Below are 24,304 nucleotides of genomic sequence, written 5' to 3' on the forward strand. Positions count from 1 at the left end.
TTTATCTAAGCTTGAATGATGCGAGCTAAGTTTGCGATTTTTTGTTTCCTGGCATGTCGCGTTGCCGTCACAGAAACATCATACGAGCTGGATGGTTATTTGGTGTATGCAATTTTCAAAATGCGTGCCGCTGTTCTGGATTGTTAATCTTGTCGTGGCCTAGCAATGAATGTTGTATCTGCATTGCATTTGGGAGTACGCATACTGGTATTGTTGACTACTTTATGTCTCTGAGTTGTCTTGTTTATGTTATTATGTACACTTTAGTGGTTTGATCGCGCTGGTTCACCTTTTGACACCATTGCGATTACAGATTTTATTGTCGTCTGGCACGAAGATCGCATGCTAAAAAATGCTTGTAGTAGTACTGTACAACACCGTGTGTTTGTGAGTGTTAGTTTCTTTTTTATGTAACAGTAAGCCTGCATCACTGTATACATTTTTTTTTTTGGACCCAGGACTAGCCTTGGGCTACGGGTCCAAGCAGTATGATGATCTTTTGTGTTGTTGATTCAACAACAACAACAAAAAAACTGTGACGCACTTCCGCACAGTCTGCATCAACCATTTCTTTTCAATAGGAAACGCGACAGCATTGTGGCCAAACACAAAACTTTCAACGTGTGCACCACAGCCACGCACTCGTGACCAGCCGCCGAGAAGTATGAACTGCTGGAACAAACGCGGCAAAAAAAGAATAGTGCCTAAGTAATCACAACTTGTTTTACTGATTGCAGCGTAGTGACGTGAGGAAAGTAAGCGGGTCCCTCTTTAGGTGGTGTCAATACTTTGAACATTCAAATGTCGAAGTTGCTGTAAAATACCTTCCAAGCTAAGTATTGCTGTTAATATTTTGCAGATGATATATGCATGTTGAGGAAAATTGATCCCGCCGGCTATCTCCCCCGCAAGATCAAACTGCACAGGATTATGCAGTTTTTTTCAGCCGATTTCAAATATTTGACTAGTTTTCCTGTAACTTACTTTGTTCCCGAGACAAGTTTACCTCATATTGTTTAAGGCAGTCATATAAAAAAAGTATTCAATTAAGTGATATTTAAGATATGCCAACATAGACTGACAACAATAGATTGAAATTATGTGTTTTTTGTTTTTAGGCCTTCCTTGGTTACATTACAGCAAAATAGACTTTCCATTTTCAGAAGCAGATGGAATTGTGTTACAATTTTGATGAGTAATTAAAAAGGCTTGTGCTCTAAATTCTGCCCCATACTTGCACTCTACACACATACAGGTCTCCATTGCAAAAAGATTGTTATACCTGCCCTAGCTACAGATATTGAGGCCTCACAATTGAAGTCGTAAACTTACTTTTTTGAGAAAATGGAAAAAACTGAAAACACACAGCTTCTTCAAAAAGCAACAATAATGGTGTACATGTTTTGCAATCCTCATAAAGGTGCTCATACATTCGTAGCAGAGCTTTCAACACAGGCGCTGGCAAGTTCTAAAGAAGCCACGATCTCAACTCCCGATGTAGCCTGCAAGATGACGACAACATACCGAGTGAGTCGTGAATTCTCAACTATTCATACATCATGTTCAAAAGCCGGTTCCCCATTTTTTTGCAGGTTTTGCATGTTAACAGCACCAAAAATATGGGCACTTAAAATAACATTACATAAATATTACCACTCACTGGTGTGTGAAAAATTGCAGAAAGAAATATACTCGCAGAAACCAAATAAGTCAATTTTAAAAAATGAATTATTTTGTCACTTTTTGGCCCCAAAGACTAGTCTGGCCCCTTAAGAATGCTTTTAATAAATGCTCAACAGACGCATGTTTCAGAGACTACAAAGAGCAAAAGACACCCAGACGCACGTGGTGGAGCAATGTGCCAATGTGTTTTATTCCTTAGAAGAAGAAGCCCAAAATTTTGCCTCCCAGATGTTTTCTCCTGGCTTCTTCGTGGTCCATGATTCCACCGGACGTGGTCAGCACAATGTAGCTGCACAGGAGAACAGAACACGGTGAGGAACCGAGAACGCAACTCGCATTTACATTTCGTGTCACTCACAAGAAGCAACGAAACGGTTCCTTTCTTGAATTGACAGCAGAATGATCCTGCTACTAGACAAGGGTTCACGCTGCTGCGCGACCTTTCTTTCGTGTTTTGTCACAAATAAAGAGGTGAAAACGTGGCAACGACAGATGCAAGGTCCCCGACAAAAGATGCACATTGCCACGCATTATTGTCTCAGCAGGAAGGGTGCAGCAGTCGAAATGGGATTTAAAGCAGGCTAGGAAGAGGAGTTTGCTTTTGTACTAAGCACGAATTACGAAACTCGCTTAACATAAAGGCTCACTGTTACACAAAAAATGCAAACCGTAACTCGTGCATAGTGCCCATAAACACTGTTATTTCAATAAGTGCAAGAGTGTTGAACTGCCCCTCAGTGCAAACAATGACAAAGTCTCAATAGCATTTGCAATTTGCAGAGCTTGCCAAACCATTCGACGGATGCGGCATATGCTATTGTTAACATAAGAGTTTCGTAAAATTAACTAGAGTGGACACAGGTGCTACGATCATTCAGCAACTATGGGAATTATGGGTATGACATGAATTCGCCTAGTTTTTGTGCTTGCTGGCGGCAAATGCACTTGTGGTTTCGTTTATTGCTGTGTTTTGGTTTTGTTTCAAAGAAAAGAACAAATCGTTTTTCACTTTGTGACCCGATTTGAAGTGGTAGGCCTAAAGTAATCGTAAGGCAGTGAAGCGTAACTGATAAACATTTGCCGATTGTGGTTTCGTGACAAAGCCACACAAAGGCAGAATGAACGTAAAGTACGAAGACTAGGCAAATCCATGTCATACCCATAATTCCCATGCTCGCTGAAGCGCTATGCGTTGCAGCCTTGATAGACACTAGCGGCAGAGTTCCCTTTAGGAAACTCAATGATTGCGAATCTGCCAGCCTGGCAACCTCGAAATTCGGGGAGATTCGTAAAGCAGGAGCGAGCATAGGTGGTTAAAAAAGGAAAACTTGCGTACTTCTTTGTTTGTCAGGGCTGCACAAACCCCACACATCGCTCCAAATGAGTGCGACCTTTTAGATGTCTGTGATCATTTACACTGAGCACACGTGCATGAATAATTAAACTTGTGTATAGCAAAGAAAATTTAGCCCTTAAAGTTTCCCTCCTTTCGCTCGTTCACAGCAAAGGTCTTGTTGGTCTCAAAGGTTGGATGCCTTCAGGTAGTACGCGAGAGAGTATTGGTCAGCTGCCAGCTCTTAAAAAGATCACGTGCTTCGCAACTTCAGCAGGAAAGAGAGACGGTTCACGCTCGCCGTCAGGGCAGTAGTGGTGCCAACACCGCCAGGTTTAAATGCACGTATGTAAGCCAGAGAGCGGACAAGAGGCGATGACCACAGTTGCGGCTCGGTGTAGAAAATCGGAAGTGTTATGGTCGCTGCCCCCAGCAAGTCATCTTTTAATCCACTCCACTTTCTTCGCATTTAGTAATTTACAATTGCTAAAAATAAACCGCCCATGCATTTCTAGGCTTTGTCTGCTGGTTCTGCATGGTGCGGTAGTTGACGAAAAGCGGGCCCATCTAATTGCCCTGCTTTTGCTTGGAAGAAGTCCTCCATCTACTTGCAATTCGTTATGAGCCCCCTGCCAACAAGACAACAGAGCTGCAATGATCAGTTTTCAGGTGCTGCTGGAGAAGCTATATAGTGATTGATTCACACGCGCGTTTTTCTGCAGCGATACCTGGGATCTCTTCAAAGACTAAGCACACCTGTTTTACTAGACTGTTTTCATGTCTTTATTTTACGGTCGGATTGGAACGAACGAAAACTGGGTAAAAGTTTCACACTGCAAACAAAGAATTCAGCATGGCGTTTCAAGCAGTTCCCCACACCAAAATGCACGACTCAGTTTTAACCATACAGCAAAATGTTCACAAATCCAACTCGCACATAACACACTGTGTATATCAAAGGCTTGATAATTCCTCTGGGGACATTTCAGATAGATAAACTATTTTACATAATGAATAACAAACATTTGGAATTGCTGTAAAATTCCAATCAGATTAACACACATTTAGGTGCAAATGTATCGCGAGGCTTGCTAGAACTATGCGAGTATACTAGCACAATAACTGTAACTATGCTGCTGATGCTAAGTTTTAAACCCAACCTCGCTTACCGTATTTACTCGATTCTACCGTATTTACTCGAATTGGGAAACGCACACCCGATCTCCACCGCGAAAAAAAAAAAAAGAAAGTAAGACATCGATTGCAACGCGCACCCATTTTTCTCGCTGGCCCACACGATCACACCACTCGAAAAAACGACTCCTTCCGGGAGCGTCTTCCATTTAAATATGAAGTACGTGCGAAGCTTGTGCCCATCTGACGTGTAACAGAGCATTGCCGTCACTGTAGTTTTACCGTGGACCGATGTCAGCACGCGAACTTGCTTCGCCCCCTTCTTCTAGACGGTTGTGGTGCCAAGCATGTCGAAGTAAAGAGGCGTCTGATCGGCATTCCCGATTTGCCCAAGCAGGTAGCCGTTGTTGCGCCGCAAGTTTAGAACGAACCTCTGAAAACTGTGAAGCTTTTCATCGTACTCCTCCGCAAAACTTTTCGCATATGCATGTTCCCCTTTGGAGGGAAAAGCCTTTCCTCTCCATAAATTTAGTTAGCCAGCACCTGCTCGCTTTAAACTGGCTCCGCATTAGACCTTTTTCTAAGGCTAATTGCATAGCCCTCACTTGGAGCAGTTATGTCGTCACGGGCCGCTGTGCCGCTCGCTGCTCAAGCACATACTCGCCGAGGAGCTCTTTAATTTGCGGAAACCGACCCTGCTGTGGTCCACTGAAGCCTTTGCGTGAAGCTTTGCTGTCGACAATCTTCTGCTTTTGTTTCCGCCGGTTCCGCACGCACGTTTCGGGAACTCCGAACGACCGCGATGCGGCCCGATTTCCGTCCGTTTCTGCACACGCGATGACTTTTCTTTTAAAAGCGGCATCGTGATGCACTCGAGTTTTTGGAGTTGGCCCTTCCACGCCGTCGATGCTAATGCACTACTAGATGACGAACTCCTCAGCACACGTACGAAGTGCCGCACATAGGAAACACATAGGCAGAAATGGCCGACGTGCCATGCCGACGCACGTAGGGGGCGGCCATTTTGGATTTGCAGATGGCAATAAATTGACCGTAATTTTTTGTTCGTACTCTATTCTAACGCGCATGCGATTTATGAACTGGCTTAATTGGAAAAAAGGTGCGCGTTAGATTCGAGTAATTACGGTACTAACGCATTGTGTCAATGATGCAAAGTGTCTATCAAACAGATTGGCACACCTGAGGCCTACTTAATGCCCTGTAGCAGCAACTGCGTAATGTCACCCGTTCCCTTCACAATCCCTTAAATGGATTTTCCTTTTTGAAGTTAAAAGCGAGAAAATTTAGTGAAAGCACCAAATGCTGCAGCTCCTGACCAACAAACTTGTGTTTTCTGTTTCACCAGCTTTGGGTTGGGATAGGCTTATGGCCAGAGTGTGAACGAATACCGAACAAAATTTTTGATGCCAAGATTTTCAGCCAAGCCGAAAGGATGGATGCTGGAATCAATGGATGAAACTTTCATTTTTGGCAGGAACTGGTTGAAAATACTGTATTGCGCTTTTTACAAACAGCCGTGTCTACTGGTTGTGCCGCGAACGGCAGCAGGCGACGGTAAAAAACGTCGGAAACGGGCATGCCAACATTGCGGGCTGTCTCCGGCGTCTCTTGGCCAATCGAGCTCTCACTACGGTTCCCATAAACCACCATAAATGGCAGTGAAGAATGCCTCCTGCTGGAGTGAAGCACCAGCGCTCTTGTGGAAGAGAGAGAGAGTAGGATAAGAGAAGGTAGAAAAGAGGAGGGTAGGAAGCACGCTGCATGCCCTCGTGCCATGCTGTTGCGCATTGACAATGCATCCAACTGTTCAAAAATATGTGAAATAAACTGTGCTCATCAGAACAGTCTTCCGAGCAGATTTTCGATGCTTACATAAGTTTTTCTTCCAATTTTTAACACGGAAGTGTTTGATGCCGGGGTCCACGAAGGCTTTGTTCTAACACGTTTAGCGTTACCTTGATTCTTATGACTGAGGAATTAACCATGTTTTTGGTCAGTATCCCAAGGTTACTAGGGCTATAAGGTACATTGTATACAAGGACTCGAAATGGAACTGCGGCAGCAGAGATTGAAGCTGTGTCTTCGTGCACACCGCACGCACTGAACCACCGCGGTGGCGTTTCCGCAGTTCAATTTAAGCACACGGGAATGAGGCTTACTGTGTATTCAGAAACACTACACCAGAAAGCTGTGAGAGCCAAGCACCAAGTCCTCACCCGAACTGTCGGGACGGCAGGAGGTTGCGCATCCACGTCTCGGTGTCTTTCAGTTGGACGTCGAAGCGGGGGCTGATGACACCGCACTTGTTGAGCCGGCCGTTGAGGAAGACCACAATCTTGCCCGCGCGGTGATCGTCCACGATCTCAAACTCCCCGATGTAGCCTGCAAGATGACGACAACATACCGAGTGAGTCATGAATTCTCAACTATTAATACATCATGTTCAAAAGCGCACGGGCACCTTCAAAGAGTGCCACATACGTTTTTTGTTCACTGTTGACGAAATTCTAAGCTGAAGAGACCAGTCAGCAGACAACATCTCACACATGTCTGGCAGTGTAGAAGCGAGAATTGTGACGATAGGGACACACATTGATTACTGGAGTTACTCAACTCGTTATGGGATCTAATTAAAAGTGAGAGCTCTGGTGACAGCCGTGGCAGGTGTTGCCCTGCAGCGGCGACTGACTGATCACCTGACACCATGCAAAATATGCATCACAACTCTGATGTCAGAACCCATGAATTGCCCGTACCTAGTCTATGTGAGAGCTTGAACCATGCGACCACAGAACACCACCTTGTAATTGAACCATCACATTTCGCGCAACCGTCACAATTGTGAGTGTCCAAATAAGTTCGGTGTGTTTACAGGAGGTATGATTACGCCAAATATGACCCTGTCCCACAGTTACTGTTTCTTGAGGACAGAAGTATCTCCAAGTACCCCCAATGCACTTCCCTAGGCACCCGAAAGATTACATTTACTAGCTCCATGTGAATTGGTCGCACCTGCCAAGATCGCAGGACAACGAAGCATTGAGGCCTTCACGTGGTTACAATTAAACAAGCGTCGCACGTCGCAATACCGCCACAAAATTCCGAACTTAGCACGCTGTCGTTCGCGAACAACGTGCACTACAGCGGATACCATAGGTGGGCATGTGTACCGACAGTCTGCGATTGTCATTTAACCGCGAAACGACAGTCGATTAACACGAGGTGGGGCTCGTTAACGGATCACCCGAAATGACCCTCGCTCACATAAGACACAAAGCACCACGAAAGATCGAGATTACTCAAACACTATTCCGAGGAATCGGGTCATAAGAGGCGCGAAATGTATGGCAATGCGTTAGAACCACAGAACACACTGCCAAGCGAAGCGCTGCTACGTCCGCCAAGCATGCACTCCACGCACGAAGTTTGAAACGAGTTCTTACCGTGCTTCATCATGACTGTGAGGAATTTGATGATGACTTTTGAGCAGGGCCGGATGAGCACCTGGCGCTTGCCCCGCTTTTCTGCATTGTTGATCGACTTGAGAGCGTCGGCCAAGACGTTCATGCGCACCATTTTGTCTGCAATGCGAAACAAGGCGAACCAAGAGGTGAACCAAGCTGCCGGCAAAGACCGACAGCACGTCGCGACGTGAAACACACACACTACGCTCGCGGCGAATATGGGTCCTCTTTAACGGCACTACGCACGGTACGTGCCGTATATAGTGGTGCGAAAAGAAAGCGCAACCTTTGATTTATTCGAGGACGGTGGCTTGAACGCGGCAGAAAGCGAGAATTCGCACAGATGAAACGGATTGAAAAATGTTCGGGCGAATGATTACCTCCAGAGACGGTGGCGGCCGGGAAAAAGAGAGAGGAGCATTGTGATGGAAAACAAACAGAAGCCTGACTAGACGGCGCTGCTTACCACTTTATTTCAAAGATTTCTTGAAACATGGCAGTCATGACGTAAAATGTGCTCGCGCTTTTATATACCTTTATTACAGCTACTTGTTTGTTGCTAATTTGTAGGTTTTCGTTACTTTTGCGCTTGAATAATGCATTCATTTTTGTTACTGAACTGCAAGAGTACTACGGAAATGTCCTAAATTTTAGTTCTGAAGAGTACAGTTCTCGGAGGACCCCAAGATGCATGTGTGGCCTCCGAGACTAACAAATCTCAGCGCATTGTGCAGCAGGTGAGCAAGGGATAGATCCTATAAAAAGCCTCTTCAAAGACATAAAAAAAGGCAGCGCAAAGTTCTGTGCAGCGGCTTCTCGAACGCGTCAAACAAAGCTGCAGCCCTGCCTACGCGATGCCGTTTCTCTTCCGCGCTTATTAGTCGGCAGGTTGCCGTGTCATCTTTCTTTTTTTGTCGTGGCAACAGCCGGACGTCGTAGCGCCGCCCCATTTGTTTCCGGAGTTTTGATCCGCGCCGTTCGATCAAACCGATGCCGTGATCCGCCCCACTTCTTTCCGTCTCTCCACTGCCGTGGCAGTCGTACGGATTGAAGAAGACTTGCTATAAGAACCTCAGACCACTCGAAGACTTCTTGTAGAAGGCGTGACGGAAGGCTAGCCGTCGTCTACAAACTGAAACCCCGTCTCGTTCGGGACTGCGCCCACCGCCTGAGCGCACTCCGTTCGGCCAATCGCTCCGCAAACACATGAAATCAAAACAAAAGGAAGCGACCTGCGCGGGGCCGTTTCCCCTCCGCGGGATAATTAGCGGTGGTGCCCGCTCGGTCGGGGGGTTCTGACTCACCGCTGCGCCGTGCGTTTTTCTCTTGAACGCCCGCCGCTCTCTCGCCGAATGCACGCGAATGGCAGTGTCGCGGGTGGTCACCAGTCAACGCTGGTGCCGAAGGCATGTGCCGTACTTCGCCATCGGCGTGGCCATCCTGAGCGTGCAGATCGTGCTCGGGTACCTGTTCTACCTAGCGCCGGCATCGGAGTCGCACGCCGGACATCTTCCGAACGCACGGACGGCTGGATCGAGAGCGTCCGACTCACAGGTGACCGCGGTCAAGCTTTCGTGTCGCGCGCGTGCATGTGAAGTGTTCCTCCACGCGCGCTGTAGTGCCGTTATTTTTGTCGCGGCTGCAGGTGTTTCTTTAAAGCGCATGTTGCGAGCGCGTGCTGCGAGAGCGTGACTTTCTCCGGAGTATTGTTATCATTGTTTCGTTACTCCTGGATTTCTTCGGATGTTGTGGAGCGCGCGTTGCTTGGAAGCTTGTTTTTTTTCCGGTAGTGCATTTATCGCGAACAATCGCAGCTCGTCTACATTGATTGTTTGTACGTCATGCGCGCACTCCACGTAACGGCGTGAGAGAAGACCCATAGGAAGCTTGCCCGGAAGGCAAATTGATAACATCCACAATTAATTGTTGTCTAAATTTGTACAATCCCTTGGATCTATAGTTCGTTGCCTGAGTGATTCAGAGTACAAAAAAAAAAAAAAAAACGAACAGCTAGCGTATCACGCTCGTTGCCGGCGTACTAAACGCGGCATTGCTGCGGCTTGTAGAATCTAGCAGTGGAGGCCGACACACAAAAACAGAGAACTGATGAGTCGGCCCTCTGAGCCCCATCTTGCCATGTTACTCTGCTGGAAGAGAGCACCAGGTCAACAAAAGAATAATGTGGTCGATGAGTCGTGTGACTGATTGCCTGTCATTAGCACAAACACGACAGCTGATTATTCAAAGGAGCAACCTAGCTCGACAAAGTGCGGACCTACGTAGTTGTGAAATTGCGCCACAACCCACAATGTTTGCGTAGCACGTCTCACCCAGGTGCGAAGAGCCAGACTGAAGTGTTTTGCGGTAGAATAAGAGAGAGATGAACTAGTTGGCAAGTGTTCATTCTCAAAGACGGGGCGTGCTAACACGAGGCACAAATTATTTGGCCGGCATTCGCGGCGTCCTGACGTCCTTCTAGTGTCCAAGTTTGCACAATCTTTCTGTGAGACTGGTTTGGCTGTGATGGTTTCAGAAAAACAGCGTAAAGTTTGCTGCAAAGAGGTGCACGCTGCGCAAAAGCAGAATATGCGAGATGGTATCTGGCTTGTGTGGCAGTGATGTAGGCTCCCTTAGCTGAAGCTTTCCTCAGTTGACAGCATAGCGCTGGAACACATGAACACTGTTGTTCTTTATGAAAGGGAACACGTTTACCCGTGGTCTGCACTCTGCGGCGGCTGCCTGCAGCAGCACCATCAACCAACAAGTGAAGAAAGCATGTTCACTTTTGGCGTCATCTATGGCCAAGCAAGATAACGAGTCATGGCCAGTGTACAAGCTGCTAGATTACATTCCCTCAGCGCTCACGTGGCCAGCGATATCGGGCAATTACTGCTGCTTGCAACCCACCCAAGTATCCGTTTTAGGGAAGAGTTTGCACTGCCTGAAGCTAGGCAAGACGAGCTTACGGTTTGAACAAGAAGTGTGAAATATTGAGCTCGACATGCGATGTTTAGATGAATGGTGAAGCATAGGTTGCTTGCACTCAGAACCTTGGACTGTTTTCTTTGTGTCACTAATGGGCGGAGCCAACGAGGCTGGCAAGGTACAAGCGTCATAGTATCATCTGGCCTATGCAAGTTGCTGGTACCAATTTGCTGTACATATATTAGGTGCATGTTAAAGAATCCCAAGGGCTTCAATAAAGGAGGAATCACTTTAGCGTCGTGGCTTGTCGGTGTGGCGTGTCGTCGTAGTCTCGGCTTGTCATGTTGTCACGATGGCGTCACTAAGTCTATGCATCGCGAAAATTAGGTAAATCCCACTACTGTGTGTATTGCAAGTTAGAGGTGTGTTGTTACTACCTAAAACTTTGTTTCGCTTAGCAGTGCCGTCAGAATCTCTGATGAAAGTTTACCAAGGTGTTCCAAGTTCCTTACCTAAAACCGCAGACACAAAATGTGCATCTCTACAGTAATGTTATCTATTTAAAACACTACTTATTGAAACATATCTGCAAAGTTATTGCGTGTTTGTGGCCCGGTGGTGAGTAAAGCAGTTAAGAGAATAATGATTTTTGCTGGGAGAAACATCGGCCGACACTGCATTCTTCACCCCTCACCAGGTTTCACGTTACTGGAGCTCAAACACCCTTCTCTACATGCTTGCCTTATTTTCTGAAGCACTCCGCTATAGTGTGCTTCAAAATCGTGTTGTGGTTTTGGGACATAATGCCCCCCAAATCATTAATTAGCGATTTGGGCTGCTCTAATGAACTGCATGGTGCACACAGCGCCGTGGGACACCATGTCGCATTGAATGCACCAAACTTGTGCCTTGGTGTTTAAGAAACTTGAAGAAATTCTGTGGTTTGTTGTTGTTTATAAGGTTTACATATTGTTCCTTCTGCCTGAGTTATGTGGCCAGCACTATTTCTGTGAATTAATAACTAAGTAAACAATTTGACGTTGATTTTCTTTCTCGTTCCACCAGGCCAGCAATGGACGGGAACAGAGTGCCCAGTCAGATGACGAATACAACGACGAGGAAGGCGGGCAGCACCCGCGCTCGGAATCCCGGCGAAGTCCATTGGCGTCGAACTACGTCAACGGGTCGGAGGCCATCAACTGGGATCAATTGGGGTTCCGGCCTGAATGCGACATCGTCGAGAAAGACGCCCTCTCCGCGATACGGCGTGCCACCACGACCCGGTGCAAACAGGAGTTGGCGAACGTGACCTGCCTCGTTCGGCGCGGCTTGCTGTACCCGAGCGAGCTGCCGCGGTTTTGCGAGACTTCGCCGGGTAAGATTGTCGAGGCTGGAATGGTTGTGCTCTCGAAGCTTCTGGCACGTGTTTGCAAAAACGTTGTACAGTATCTTTCGAAATGGAAGGCCAGGTACAGTTTAACCCTTTCAGGTGCCACCTGTGAAGAACTGCCTGTAAATGCGTCAAATTGTTACAGCATGATTTCAACACACTCTATCTTCCATTGCAACAACGATGATTTTATAATAGATTGATTTATGCATTTTATAGCAGTTAATTGAAATTAAGCTTTCATTAAATATCTACCTATCGTAAAGACATTCATGTTTGGTTCTCGCATATATAGAATCAAATCTCAGACTAGAAATATACTGCAAATTGGTTTCTGGTTTTGTTGATATTTAGAAAAGAAAAAAACATTTCGACGCGGCTCCAGGGAAGCACCACGTCTGACTTGTCGACTATGGTGGTGCCTTCAGAAAAGTGATTATATGCAACAGTACGGTCAAAACTGAAGTCAAATAAAAACAAGTTTATTAGGAGGAGGTTCATTTCCTCTAGACCTCATTGTATCTTGCAATTTTTTAGCTCCTAGTTGACACAACTATAAAAGCAAGTGATGTACACAATTGTGTACAAAACATCTGAAAGGTTTAAAGGGAGAGTCCTCCCGCTGGCGCTTCCAGCGAGAGGACTCTTGGTAAATGACTAATAAAAAAAAAAGAAGTAGGTGTTAGCATTACTTAGTGATTCCTGCCCCAATTGGCGTGACTTCAGATTCTGACGGGATCTACAGGTCCTATATAGCTTCTAATAGGTAAACATGATCGACCTCAGTGGGCGCCAAAGAATTAACATACTAAGGTTCAGGAAATTTCGTTGAGCTGATGCGGCCAGAACATAAAAAATGCACTTTAGAAATTTTCATGACACCCTGCCCTAGGATATCAGTGCGAAATTTAAATAAAAAATTTTGACCGCTGTATTGCCCTCTATTAAAAACCCAAGACAGTGAAATCAACAATACTCAAGTATTCACACCATAATTTATGAATCTTATCAAGTTCATTGCTTCGTTTTGGTGTCTCTTTAACTCTGTTAGGTGAACATTATAAATAGGTAGCTTATGTCCCAGGAAACCAGGTTGTCATGGCTGCTAATTGGCTTAATTACTTTTTGGCAGCCCTTAAGCCTTTGTCTACTGCGATGAGTGCTGTTGTCACTGGAATTAGTACTGCTAATGTAATAGTTTGTGGTGAGGGTATAAATGTTTTGGAGAAAAGTACATCACTGCATACAACGTTGCCTAGAATGTACGTTCTTCTAGGTCTATCTTTCAGCACTACCGTATTTACATGATTGTAAGTCAACTCAAATGTAGGTCAGCCCCCCTTTAAATATACACAGTGAAAAAAAAAAAGAAACTATAAAGAACTGATTTACAATGTCTCAAAAAACAACAACAAAAAAACTAAATCGTATTTTGGTTTGTCAAGGTGGCTTCACGGCAGTGCTTAAGAGCTGTGCATGAAAGCTAGTTTCTCGGAAATACGCACGGATCATTTTTGGTGACTTTGCAACTGATACTAGTTTTCAGTTCGAGTTCGACGCTGATCTGGCAAATACAGTAGATGGATGAAATTATCAATATTAGGTATTAAAGGAGCTTGTACAGTTAGTAATTAGTTACTCTAGAGTACAGTAACTCTGATGAGTTACTGTACTGTAGCGTAACTCAACACCTGTGCAGTAACTCCTTAGAGTTGCTGCACAGGTATTGCGTGTGGTACCTGTTTTCATATCGCTTGCGCGAATGCTTTCGTTGGAAACGCAACATTTGAAATATTTTGAACTGCGACTTTTGCTTGAAACCCTGCTGAAAGAGTTCTCATATTTTGGGAGTTCGAGGGAGGAAATGTGTGCTTTCACACATCAGTTTTTTCTTTAATGTCATAAAGATGGATGTTGCAGTCATTGATGTCATCAGTATAGTCATTACTGGTGTCATACTTAAAGACAATAAAACTTCGATTCATGTACAAAAGAGTGAATTTCAGGATCGAAAAAAGCTGAAGCCGTGGTAGTGGCACCCACTTATGGTTAGTGTCAAGTTAACTGGGGTTTGGAAAGGGAAGTCTTCTGGCTAGTTGTACTTATCGTAGGGATTATTAAAATTGAGGAAGTTTGTGTAGTAAGTAAATTAGTACCAATGCTATTCCAAGTTTATTTGTGCTTGTTTGGTGCAAACCAAGAAAGGAAGGTAAAGCGGTTTATGCAAGCCGAGCCTTGACTTCCAGAACAAAGTCAATAAAAAGTGACAACTGCATTATAGAAACGTAATGGAAACACCTACCTGTTCCAATTTCAGAATTGCAAATGATGGAGTGCCAGTAAGGTGCAAGTAACTTACTTGCTAAGAAAGGGGAATTACTGCATTCATTGTTTCCAGGTTCTTGTCTCACATTTAGTGATGTTTCTGATGAATGGTACTTGTTTTGTGAAATTCATCTGTAGGTATCACATTTTTGCATGAGCAGAATGGCACCTTTTAGGAGGTCGCTCACAGGACTTTCACTTTTCAGTTTGTGAGACTTTATTGATTAAAGCATCGAAGTTCGCTTATCTAAACTTGTGCATATATTGAAGCGGTAAAGACACCGATTTTCCGAAGTCGAGTTTACTCCATTGCACAAATCTCCTGTGTACAGAGAAGGCTATGAGCAAGTTTGAAGCATGGTAAATGCTAATACACTCAAACCTCATTATAACAAGGTTGCATCTTACAAGAAAATAATTTCGTTATATCCAAAAATGTATTATAAAGGCTATCCCTGACACTGTATCTATTGCAAGACTAATTTTCAGTTACTTTGTTATAACCAACATTTCATTATATTCGTGTTCAATATATTGAGGTTCAAGTGTATCTCGTTTTGATATTAAAGTCAATTTTCGCGCGGCACACCCACTAACATTGACAATAGTGCGACGTCAGGCTACTGTACCAATTGTGGTGACTTCACATGCCTGTTTAGCTAGTTGTGATAACGTTGTGCACCAAAAAACACATACAAAGTGGGCACTTGTGTCTCACCGAAAACATTGAAAATGACCCCTTGTAGGTCTCTAAAAGCAGCTATGGAAATGTCGTGGTATTTTATGCGAACATGTGGTGAGAAGCTCATACAGTGTCGAGATGTCAGAGCTCAGTAGGAACCAAAACTAGGTTTTAAAAATATGTTGTGAATAATTTTTTAGGGCAGACTCACGTTAGCCAATATGTTTTCTAAGCCCCGAAAGAATTGGTCCTTGATTTGGCACAAAGAAAGAACTGAAAATTTTCGTGTCAGTACTCTTTTTCTAAAACTCTGGTTGAAATACAACATAGAGTCCTTTCGCTCCCAGTGACTTGCTGTTCAGCTTCAGGGAATTAAGTTGCACAATTTATATTTCAGAAATCTTTTAGCGGCTATTCCTGCAGGCAAATTGTAGTTTGCAGCGCTATTGTTGGTGCTCATACAAGTTTTAGGGCGTGCATGTCTATTCGTGTGGTGTGTGCAATCTGATTATGAGCATCGATAATATTCCAGAATCTTCTATACATAAAGGTGCATCTCTCATTGTGAAACAACATTGTAGCATTTGTTAAGGTACAGAAAACAGTTGCCGCCAAAACACAGCCACTTATGTCTGCCCATGTTCTGTGATAAACCTTGCAAAAAAAGAGACAAATTTCAAAAGATTACCCAAAGAATTCACTGTACAAACGTTCCTCGGTCAGGACGGGTAATCGGCGCACACCTGGGCTGCTTCCGCGACGACCGCAAGTCGCGCATCTTCGAACGGCTGGCCTCGCGGACGCGCTCCAACTCTCGGCGTCACTGCGTCGGCCTCTGCCTGCGTCTCGGATTTGCCTGGGCTGGCCTTCAGTATGGCACGGAGTGCTTTTGCAGCAAGGAGGGGCCTGCGGCAAACCTCACACTGCCGTCTCGCTACTGCGACATGGTCTGCCCTGCCGACGACGGCGAGTTGTGCGGGGGCTATCTTGCCATGGACGTCTTCTCGACCGGGTTGCCCTGTGAGCGTTGGTGACATCGAAGCGATGCATGTGCAGAAAGCTGCTTTCTTCTCGGGGATGGCCTAACCCACTCTTCTGAAAACCCGTCGTCGTTGCCTCAGACGCACTGCTGTCGGTCTCCCTCGGCCGTTTTCTCCGAGGCCTCCTGTTGCCTTGCTTGACGAGGTAGACGATGCTTGCGACTTCCTAATCTGTCTGCGGTTTAGTGCTTGTTGCCTCACACTCGTATTTTCTTGTTAACTCCGTCATCTCCCTGTTCTTCCTTCTTGTATTCCTGTGGTTCTTCAGTCTCTCTTGTTGTGCTTGTTGCGGTGGACGAAAACTGCAGCTTCTAATTTGCTAATAAGTACTTACAGCTAGTGCAAGCAGACAAAACACACTGGAGGCACGATAAGATGACACTGGTGCCAAACTTCTAACTGGTGATTTAATCGTATAGCTACATTATCAGTGGCCATTGCAATCTTTTTCGTAACCTCATGTCCAGCCCAAGTTTTGTTCTAGCATCTTGTAAAGGGGGGACTCAGTTCTTTGCTGTATCAGTTGCCTTAATTGAAAAATAGGCCTTTTATAAATTATGCACCTGTTGTGAAGTTTCATTTGGTTAAGCAGGTCAGCCACACTGCTGGTAGTCGAAATATTTTTAATCAAACTGTATTAAATTGGAAGTTCAGCACAAGCCCCATCTTTCTGTGGCCTTCTGTGCATCACTTACTTGTATGGCTCAACGCTGTTCATGCCGAACTGCTTTGTTCATTGAAACACACTTATAGTCAATGCTACCAGTAGCTTCTTTTCTTCGCGGCTGTGCTCGTCTTTGATCTCAACTTCACTTGACTCTCTCCATGGTGGCTTTGGCTTTCTGTCTGCGGCTTTGTTTCTGGGTGCTGTCTCTTGCCACTAGCAGTGGCTTTCTCACCCTGATTTTGTAGGCTCGCGCATGCACTGTCCAGTAGCAGCTTCAGCGTAGTGGGCCTACTGTCTCTCCGTCTTCTGCGACTTGACCGATCACTTCCGTGACATTAGTCAACTCAGACTTGGCGCACTTTTCCTTGGCCAAGACCTACCACCCTCTGGTGATGTTGTGCGAGAACTTTTAACACTTATAAGACCCGAGTGTGGGGCCTGTTGCTCGTTGGGCTCGTCACCTTAGTACGCCTCTCATGCGAATGCACCCTCCCACCGCTCTTTACTTCTTGAGGTGTGTTTATCCGTCAGAACTTCCTTCTGCTGCTTTTGCTACTGTTTGATTGATGTACTTTTTCGTTCCCGCAAACTTACGTTTACCTATGACTACTTCACAGAAGTCACCGAGGAAAAGCCATTGCCAAACCATTTACAACATCTCTGAGAATTCTAACAACGTACGTATGTGCTGAAATCTCATTAACTATCATGTCAGTAAGTATGCAATTTAGTGTAGTGGCTTGACAGTAATTTTTAATATTAGAGCTCTGTAATCTGGCAGAAAAAAAACATGGTATAACGCATAAATGCCTTGTCTGATGCACCTAGCGTGTGAATTGCAATAATTCTCCCAGTGTGCACTCTCTTCATCTTGGTGAATGATGATTAAGACAGTGCAAAGGACAGAACGATTGAGAAGGGAATACAAACACTTTGCTAGAGGATGAGACGATTGAAAAGGAAACACAAACATGCTGGTGGGGATGGAACAATAGACAATAAAACAAACGCGTCGCTGGGGACGGGACAATCGAGAAGGAAACACAAACATGGCGCTGGCAACGCGACGATTGAAAAGGAAACAAAAATGCGGTGCTGAAGACGGGACGATGGAAGACGAAACACAATCACGGTGCTGAAGATGAGACGATTGAGGAGGGAACACAAACACGGTTCTGAGGACGGGACGGTCAAGAAGGAAACACAAACACGATGTTGGAGACAGGACGATCGAGGTGGGAACACAAGCGCAGTGCTGGGGACGGGACAATAGAGAAGGGAACACAAACATGCTGCTGGAGGACGGAACGATCGAGAAGGGAACACAAATACTGTGTTGGGGACGGCATGATCGAGAAGGAAACACAGATGTGGTGCTGGGGACGAGATGATTGAGATGGGAACACGAACACGGTGTAGGAGAATTGGACTATTGAGAAGGAAACACAAACACTGCACTGGATGATCAAGAAGGGAACACAAACATGGCACTGGAGTTCGGGACAATGAAGAATAGAACACAAATGCGGCCTTCCCAATTGTCTCGTTCTTCGTGCTGTTTTAGTCTTTGTCTACCATGCAGCATCAAGTATCCCAACCAAGCACACTGTTAAACTCTTCCTCGTTTTCAGTGTAGTATTGTAAGGTGTTGGGAAAAGGAAGCGAGATCGAGGCAGAGTGGCGTCTAGGTGAAGAGAGAAAGGAAAAAGAGAGAGGATGAAGAAAATAAAAAAATAAAGAGAAGCAAGTAAAGCCACCAAGGGAGTGGGATAGGGAAGTGATGAGGAGAAGAGAAGGTTAAGCATAATATAGCCGTGTATAGTGAGGGGTAGAAAATATCAAGTGAGGGTAGAAAAGAATGATGTAAGGGTGGTAAAGGGAAAACGGATAGAGTGTAACTTTGCCACATGTAGTATAATATATCTAGGGTGGAAAATGCCACTGAGGGTTAAGAGGAGGGAAAGGAAAAAAAAGGAGAGGGTGATGCATATTCTAGGTGTGTATAGCATAATATAGCCAGAGGTGGGAAAGAGAACAGATTGATTAGGAGGGAACACAACGAGCTTCGCTGTTTTCACAGCACTCGTGCATAGCTACATCAATATTTTTTACACTCAAACATTTGCTAAGCTTTACTGACAAAAGTTTGTGAAAAATAAAAAAATGAAGAAACTATTCACAGACATACTAAATTGTGTATAATAACATTTCAGCGCATGAAATCGGGTTATCTAAAAACACTAATTTCGTAATTTTTGTCTCATGTGTTCTCGAGAGCCTCGGCTAGCAATCAACAGTGTTTTCTGACCGTGCTGAAAAAGTGTGGCACGGTTCCTTTGAAGCAAGAGCAATGGTTCTACACAGGCAGGAACTGGCACAGTCCTTTATTAGAAAGCACTGGCTGACCTATCGTCTTTTGAGCTGAGTTGAAGGCTCTGAAGATAACTTGAGAAAGAGAGAAGTCAGGTTTCGGTGGTCAACGGGGGGGGGTGTGAGCATTGTGCAAGTGAATGTAGTGTCAGATGGAACTGTGTGTTGCCTCTTTTCTTAGCTTGTTCTCCACCTATATACGTTAAAGGTGTTCACTGCGATCTAAAACCACGAAGGCCCACCCCACCAACAAGTCGCACTGAATGTCTACCATGGTAAACCAACATCAATTTGGAAAAAGTCATCTGCAGCTTTAGTCAAGGGGAAACGTGTTATAATTTCTTAACTTTGGGGGCGCTAAAATACAAATAGTGTTGGGAAGGCTCAGTTATGAGCCTCATATACTGTATTTCCTTGCATACGACTCGCACAGAACATTTATTGCAATTCAGAGGAAAAGTCTGGTTGCGGTGTAATACAAGAATTGCAGTGCGCAAGGTTGACTCATGGCACTGATGCACGGCATTGCAAAGATGGTGGCTTTACAGCTATACGTGAAAATCATTATTTTTATTAATTTTTTTACAGCAAAGTTGTTAAGGCTGGCAGTTAGACGTTCGTTTATAGAGAAGCCCCGCTGTGCCGTTGCTATGGCAATTGTCACAGCTGCATGCCATGTTCGCTAAAATAGCCAAGCTGCCGCCGAGCAAGAGCCATCGCCGAGTCGTTACCATAGCAGCCACTACAGTTTCCTACACCGTGGTCCAGAGACAGCAATTTCAGCCCATTCGGAGTGGCAAGCTCTGCACATGTTCTGGAGTCATCCATCACAGTCTCTTCGCTGCCGTTTGTGCAGCCAAGCATGTTGGATCGAATCGCTGCGGGCAATCGGATCACTCATCGATTAGATTACAGTGCTGCAGCACGACAAGCCGAGGATCGACCACCTTTGCTGTGCCAAGCTTTGCATTCCTTAACGCAAAAATCTCGGATTGTTTTTCTTTCCTTGAAAAGTTTTTTTCGAGATTCGTGGTTGGGGTGTAGTGTACATATGCAGGAATAGGTTATACACGAAAGAATGCTTTGTACCGTTGCAATACGAAAACGTCTCGCTGCATACACGTGCAAGTGTGATGCAATAAATCGACTCGCTCGGGAACGCTTTGTGTCAGGATAGATTGACGCTGTCGTGAAGTAATCGACATTACCTTCTGCTGCTATTGCCTTGAATCTGCCCTGGCGCCTACAAAGTGTGTTTCTCACATTACGCTCAGCGTGAAGTGATCACATTGCATGCCTGACGTCTGTGTATCAGCAACTTACATGCCGACGCAGCTGTCAACTTCTCCTCCCTTCACTTCAGCTGCTGCTTTACTTCAGCGATGCAAGCGTCTAATACTGCTTCGTTTCGGGACCTATTCTAACACTACTGCTTGCTGCTTTGTACGATTCCTGTACTAATAGCGTAGCTTGCATTTTGTGGTGGTCTCAATATGCACCATTATGCGTTATGTGATTGTCTTAGATTGGAGTGCTGTGTGTCCCATATGAGCAAGACAACAGGCCCATGTTAGCGCTTTCTTTTTAAAGTAGTGCCACGGCAGTTTTGCTCTCACCTAGAGCATTTATTTATTTATTGAATACAGTGTGTTGGCTATTATCTTCTACGCACATTATGTAATTCACTGTGAAGGGTACTTCTGACAGAAGTAAAGAAAACTGGGCATAAGAAGCAAACAAACAAATAAGAAAGAAAGCCCAAATAAAAGAGCTAAGAAATCACACAAAATTTAAGAAAATCTTGAACAAATGCATGACTGTCTTCATTCAATCTCGATCCACCGTTGAGTCGTTGACCAAGTGTTTTAGTATTTACATACGCTCTGGACCAATTTGTATTAAAGTGGGTGGTGGTGAGTTTTTGTACCAAATGACGAAAAAGAAAAAGAAGCAGTTTGTTTAGTTAAGTGAGGCAGATAAAGCTTGTAAGTTAATACGATAAAACCTAGCGCAGTATTAAACCAGCTGTTTAGTAATGTTTGCTGTCAGGGGAGGGTATGTGGGAGGGGAGAATGTTGGGTGCTGGCAAGAACTTTAGAGGAGTATTGCCCCCCCCCCCCCCATGACCCTCTGCACCGACCGTGCCTGCAGATATCATTGATTTTCACCAATTACTGAAAACCTTGCCTTGCTCACTCTGAGCTTTAGAGAACTGTTTTGGGAACAGAATCGCAAGGCTGACGCAGTCTCATTATTGTGTCTCGCCACATACCTCCCAGCTGTCGGCGAAGTCACGAAACGCGAGATCCTCTGGCCGCTGGCGCCGACGACCGCCAAGACGCTGAAGCCGGCGCGCGTCGCCTTCCTGCTCTGCGTCAACGGCCGTGCGGTGCGTCAGGTGCTGCGCCTGTTGCAGTTCCTATACCACGAGCGACACGTTTTCTACATTCACGTCGACGCCGTAAGTGCTTGTTTTCCTCTCACTAGCGTGCTTCGCTTCTGTCGCGGGATAGCCCGGTGTTGCGCTCTCCGTGGGGCTGGCCCTTGCAGCCTTTTCTTTTTTTTTTCTACGCACTGGAAGGAAGAAGACATGAAACCCTTGCTATGTCCCCCTCAGGAACGAATCATGGACTGTCTGTAACAGCGTAAAATTTAAAAAACATTGCTCCAAGGCACTCCATATTCCAGTCCAAGAAAGACAGTAGGGTGATGACGATAGTTATAGCGCGAGAACAAAACGACGACACAGAGACAAGAAGAACTTGTCTCTGTCTCTGTGTCGTCGTTTTGTTCTTGCGCTATAACTATCGTCATGCCATACCAACTAGCCCAAGCTGCCACACTTCTAAGTAGGGTGATATATTGATTTGTGAATTTTTTACAATTGGTTGTAACTTGGATGTTATTGAAGAGCTGTGTGTTCTGGATTCCTTGACATTTTAAAATTTCAAGGAAATCAGATCACAAGTTCGAAATGCCTGAACAGGTTTTTATCAGTTATATACATTCTGAGCAAACGAATATCATAGCTTCATAGTTCTAGCTTAGCTGCCAAAATGTGGCACATCAAGCAGCTCAGCAACCAAGGTAGTGTCCTCAGAAAAGGGAATACTGTGCAGCATAATACAGTGCACTAAAGCTTGAATGAGCATCTAATGTCTATTCAGGAAAAGTGTTGCCATGTTCGCTCCGTGTTTCAAGCCGATTGAAGCAACATACAGTGCAAGGCGTGTTTGTACACTTGTGTATGTTAACTACAGAGTTGACGTGCACAATTGTACACGTCAACTATCGAACACTTTTACGAATACAACCTTGTTTTGAAAATATAGAAGTATTTCCGGTGTAACAATGCGATATTTTTAAACTTGTGTAACCTAGTCGTATCACAGGAACCATTGTATGAATTCAGAAAACGAAATCATTGGTTTATGCCATTTTCAAAAACAAATTACGGCCCATGTCGATTGCAGTACCAAGTGCCTTGGGTATTAAATGTGTTGTACTCCTCAAAAACCGAGTTGAGCACTCTTACAACAAAGGCGTTAAGATCAAACATATTAAATAAGGGTACAATTATATGACTATTATTTGTGGATTTCAAATTCATGTTTTTTTATAGCTGAATCACATGTATGTATGAAAACTGTTGTACGTGAATAGATGTAGATATTTTGTGTTAATGTATAAATGGGAAAGTATTCACATGTTGTATATACATGAATATTGTCGACATGGAAGCATGCGAATATTTATTTTATTCTCTGTCTCTCTCTATATCTATATATATATGCTGTATGCTTTGTCGCCAAGCCAAGAGGGCAGGAATCTCGTCAAGCTGCTGTTTTGCAGCTTTTTGTTCTTTGCCCTTGCGTTTTCTTTTTTTTTCTTATAAACAAGAAATGCGAAATAAACTTGAAACTCTGTAGTTGACGTGTACCGAAGTGTACGAGGAGCTTTGCTGTGCAAATCAACTGGCCCAATGTCGTTCACAGCGGCAAGACCACCTGTACCGGTCCCTGTTGCCGCTGGAGTCGCGGTACAGCAATGTGTACCTGGCACGTGATCGCCTGGCCACAATCTGGGGCGGTTCGAGTCTGCTGGAGATGCTCCTGCGAGGCATGGCCTACCTGCTGCGCCGGCACCCCGGTTGGGACTACTTTGTGAACCTGAGTGAGACGGACTACCCCGTCAAGTGAGTCACTTTCTGCATCGCCATTGTTCTTAGACCTGAGAGCCATTTCGGGACATGATTGCTCGTTTGTTTCTCTTTTTATATCAGTTATCATGACAGAATTTATGTTAACAGTGTGATAAACCTATATTTTTTACATGGCAGTCAGATGTTAAAAATGTGCTAATATTCCAAATTTTGAAAATGCTTTTAATAGGGTTTGCTATTAAATTCGATTCACACTGGAATTTTCACTATTTGAACTATTCGAACTTCTAAATGACTAGTACAGTCAATGTCTGATCAACAGTGGCCCCTTATGATTTTCAATATGCTTCTCCCTATCACACATTGGAGCAAAGCTGCCTTTCAGGCTCTGCTTCAGTCACATTTGTATTGACTCGAGAAAACACTGGATTTAACATGGGAAATGATAGATGTGTCACAGGTGAGACTCAATCAAAGCTGCAGCACCAAACATTTTTAGCATCCGAGATTTCAGATGTTCTTATATATTAATGTCTCCGAGGCAGATTTGCAACTCCGCACTCAAAGCGAGCACAGCCTTGTCCGCTACGTAAGTTGGGCTTCCACAGAAGTTGAAAGAGGATGAGAGGCTGAGAAAATGGCATCTTCAGTATAGACTGCTTATAACGTAAATCGTGGGAGTCGCGAATATTAGCGCTATAAGTGATATCGCACTATAATCAAAACAACCATTTCAAGGGCCGCATTTCTGCAAAAGGTGTTGAGCATGCAGCTTCGCGTGTCCGAGAATCGAAACATGCGATGCGTGCTTGCTAGAATTTAAGTTTCTGAATTAAAAAAAAATTTAACGTCCAATGACATGCGTTGCCAGTAAAATGAATGCGAAAGGTGGTTGTTTAACAAATGAAAACACCATCACGGAAATTCCTCGACTACCAGACCGCCTCGATTATGTGCATTACAGAGAAACTATGTCGAATCATGTCCAGAATTGGACGCGTTGAAAGACGCCAACCATTCGATTTCACGGGTGCGCACCCAATTTAAAATATCGCAATCGAATCGCGATCCACTACTATTTGAGTGCTACATGTGCTGCTCTCGTTGT

The 24,304-nt window shown here is 44.7% G+C and overlaps 2 protein-coding genes across 5 annotated transcripts in view; one reads left to right on the forward strand and one right to left on the reverse strand.

Annotated features, from left to right (window-relative positions):
- Positions 1-1,849: 1,849 nt before the first annotated feature.
- LOC142791898 (small ribosomal subunit protein uS8) lies at positions 1,850-9,060 on the reverse strand. Of its 3 annotated transcripts, none has more exons than XM_075885571.1 (4): positions 8,940-9,060; positions 7,615-7,752; positions 6,388-6,553; positions 1,850-1,972 (listed from the first exon to the last, which is right to left on the reverse strand). In XM_075885571.1, the coding sequence occupies exons 1-4, from the start codon at positions 9,043-9,045 to the stop codon at positions 1,879-1,881; spliced, it is 504 nt and encodes a 167-aa protein (XP_075741686.1). In that variant the 5' UTR covers positions 9,046-9,060; the 3' UTR covers positions 1,850-1,878. The 3 variants fall into 3 exon arrangements, with proteins under 3 accessions (XP_075741686.1, XP_075741687.1, XP_075741688.1); XM_075885572.1 differs by lacking the exon at positions 8,940-9,060 and adding an exon at positions 8,016-8,143; XM_075885573.1 differs by lacking the exon at positions 8,940-9,060 and adding an exon at positions 7,922-8,047.
- LOC142791897 (xylosyltransferase oxt-like) overlaps positions 8,998-24,304 on the forward strand; it is a 42,865-nt gene continuing 27,558 nt past the window's right edge. The window contains exons 1-5 of one of the 2 annotated variants that reach the window (XM_075885569.1): positions 8,998-9,189; positions 11,626-11,935; positions 15,681-15,977; positions 21,314-21,495; positions 23,030-23,229. In XM_075885569.1, coding sequence (XP_075741684.1) covers positions 8,998-9,189; positions 11,626-11,935; positions 15,681-15,977; positions 21,314-21,495; positions 23,030-23,229 — 1,181 coding nt within the window. The remainder of the gene's footprint in view (positions 9,190-11,625; positions 11,936-15,680; positions 15,978-21,313; positions 21,496-23,029; positions 23,230-24,304) is intronic. The other variant, XM_075885570.1, reaches the window with a different exon arrangement.

The sequence above is a fragment of the Rhipicephalus microplus genome, unplaced genomic scaffold (assembly GCF_043290135.1).
Source record: "Rhipicephalus microplus isolate Deutch F79 unplaced genomic scaffold, USDA_Rmic scaffold_198, whole genome shotgun sequence".
Taxonomy (NCBI): domain Eukaryota; kingdom Metazoa; phylum Arthropoda; class Arachnida; order Ixodida; family Ixodidae; genus Rhipicephalus; species Rhipicephalus microplus.

What these genes read in the sequence shown, in the direction of transcription:
- LOC142791898 (XM_075885571.1), bottom strand. Translation starts at nt 9,045, where the DNA reads ATGCCTTCGGCACCAGCGTTGACTGGTGACCACCCGCGACACTGCCAT. An exon ending in GAAAAACGCACGGCGCAGCG is followed by an intron (nt 7,753 to 8,939) that starts GTGAGTCAGAAC and finishes TTCGCATTGCAG; the next exon opens with ACAAAATGGTGCGCATGAAC. An exon ending in CTGCCGTCCCGACAGTTCGG is followed by an intron (nt 1,973 to 6,387) that starts GTGAGGACTTGG and finishes TCTCCTGTGCAG; the next exon opens with CTACATTGTGCTGACCACGT.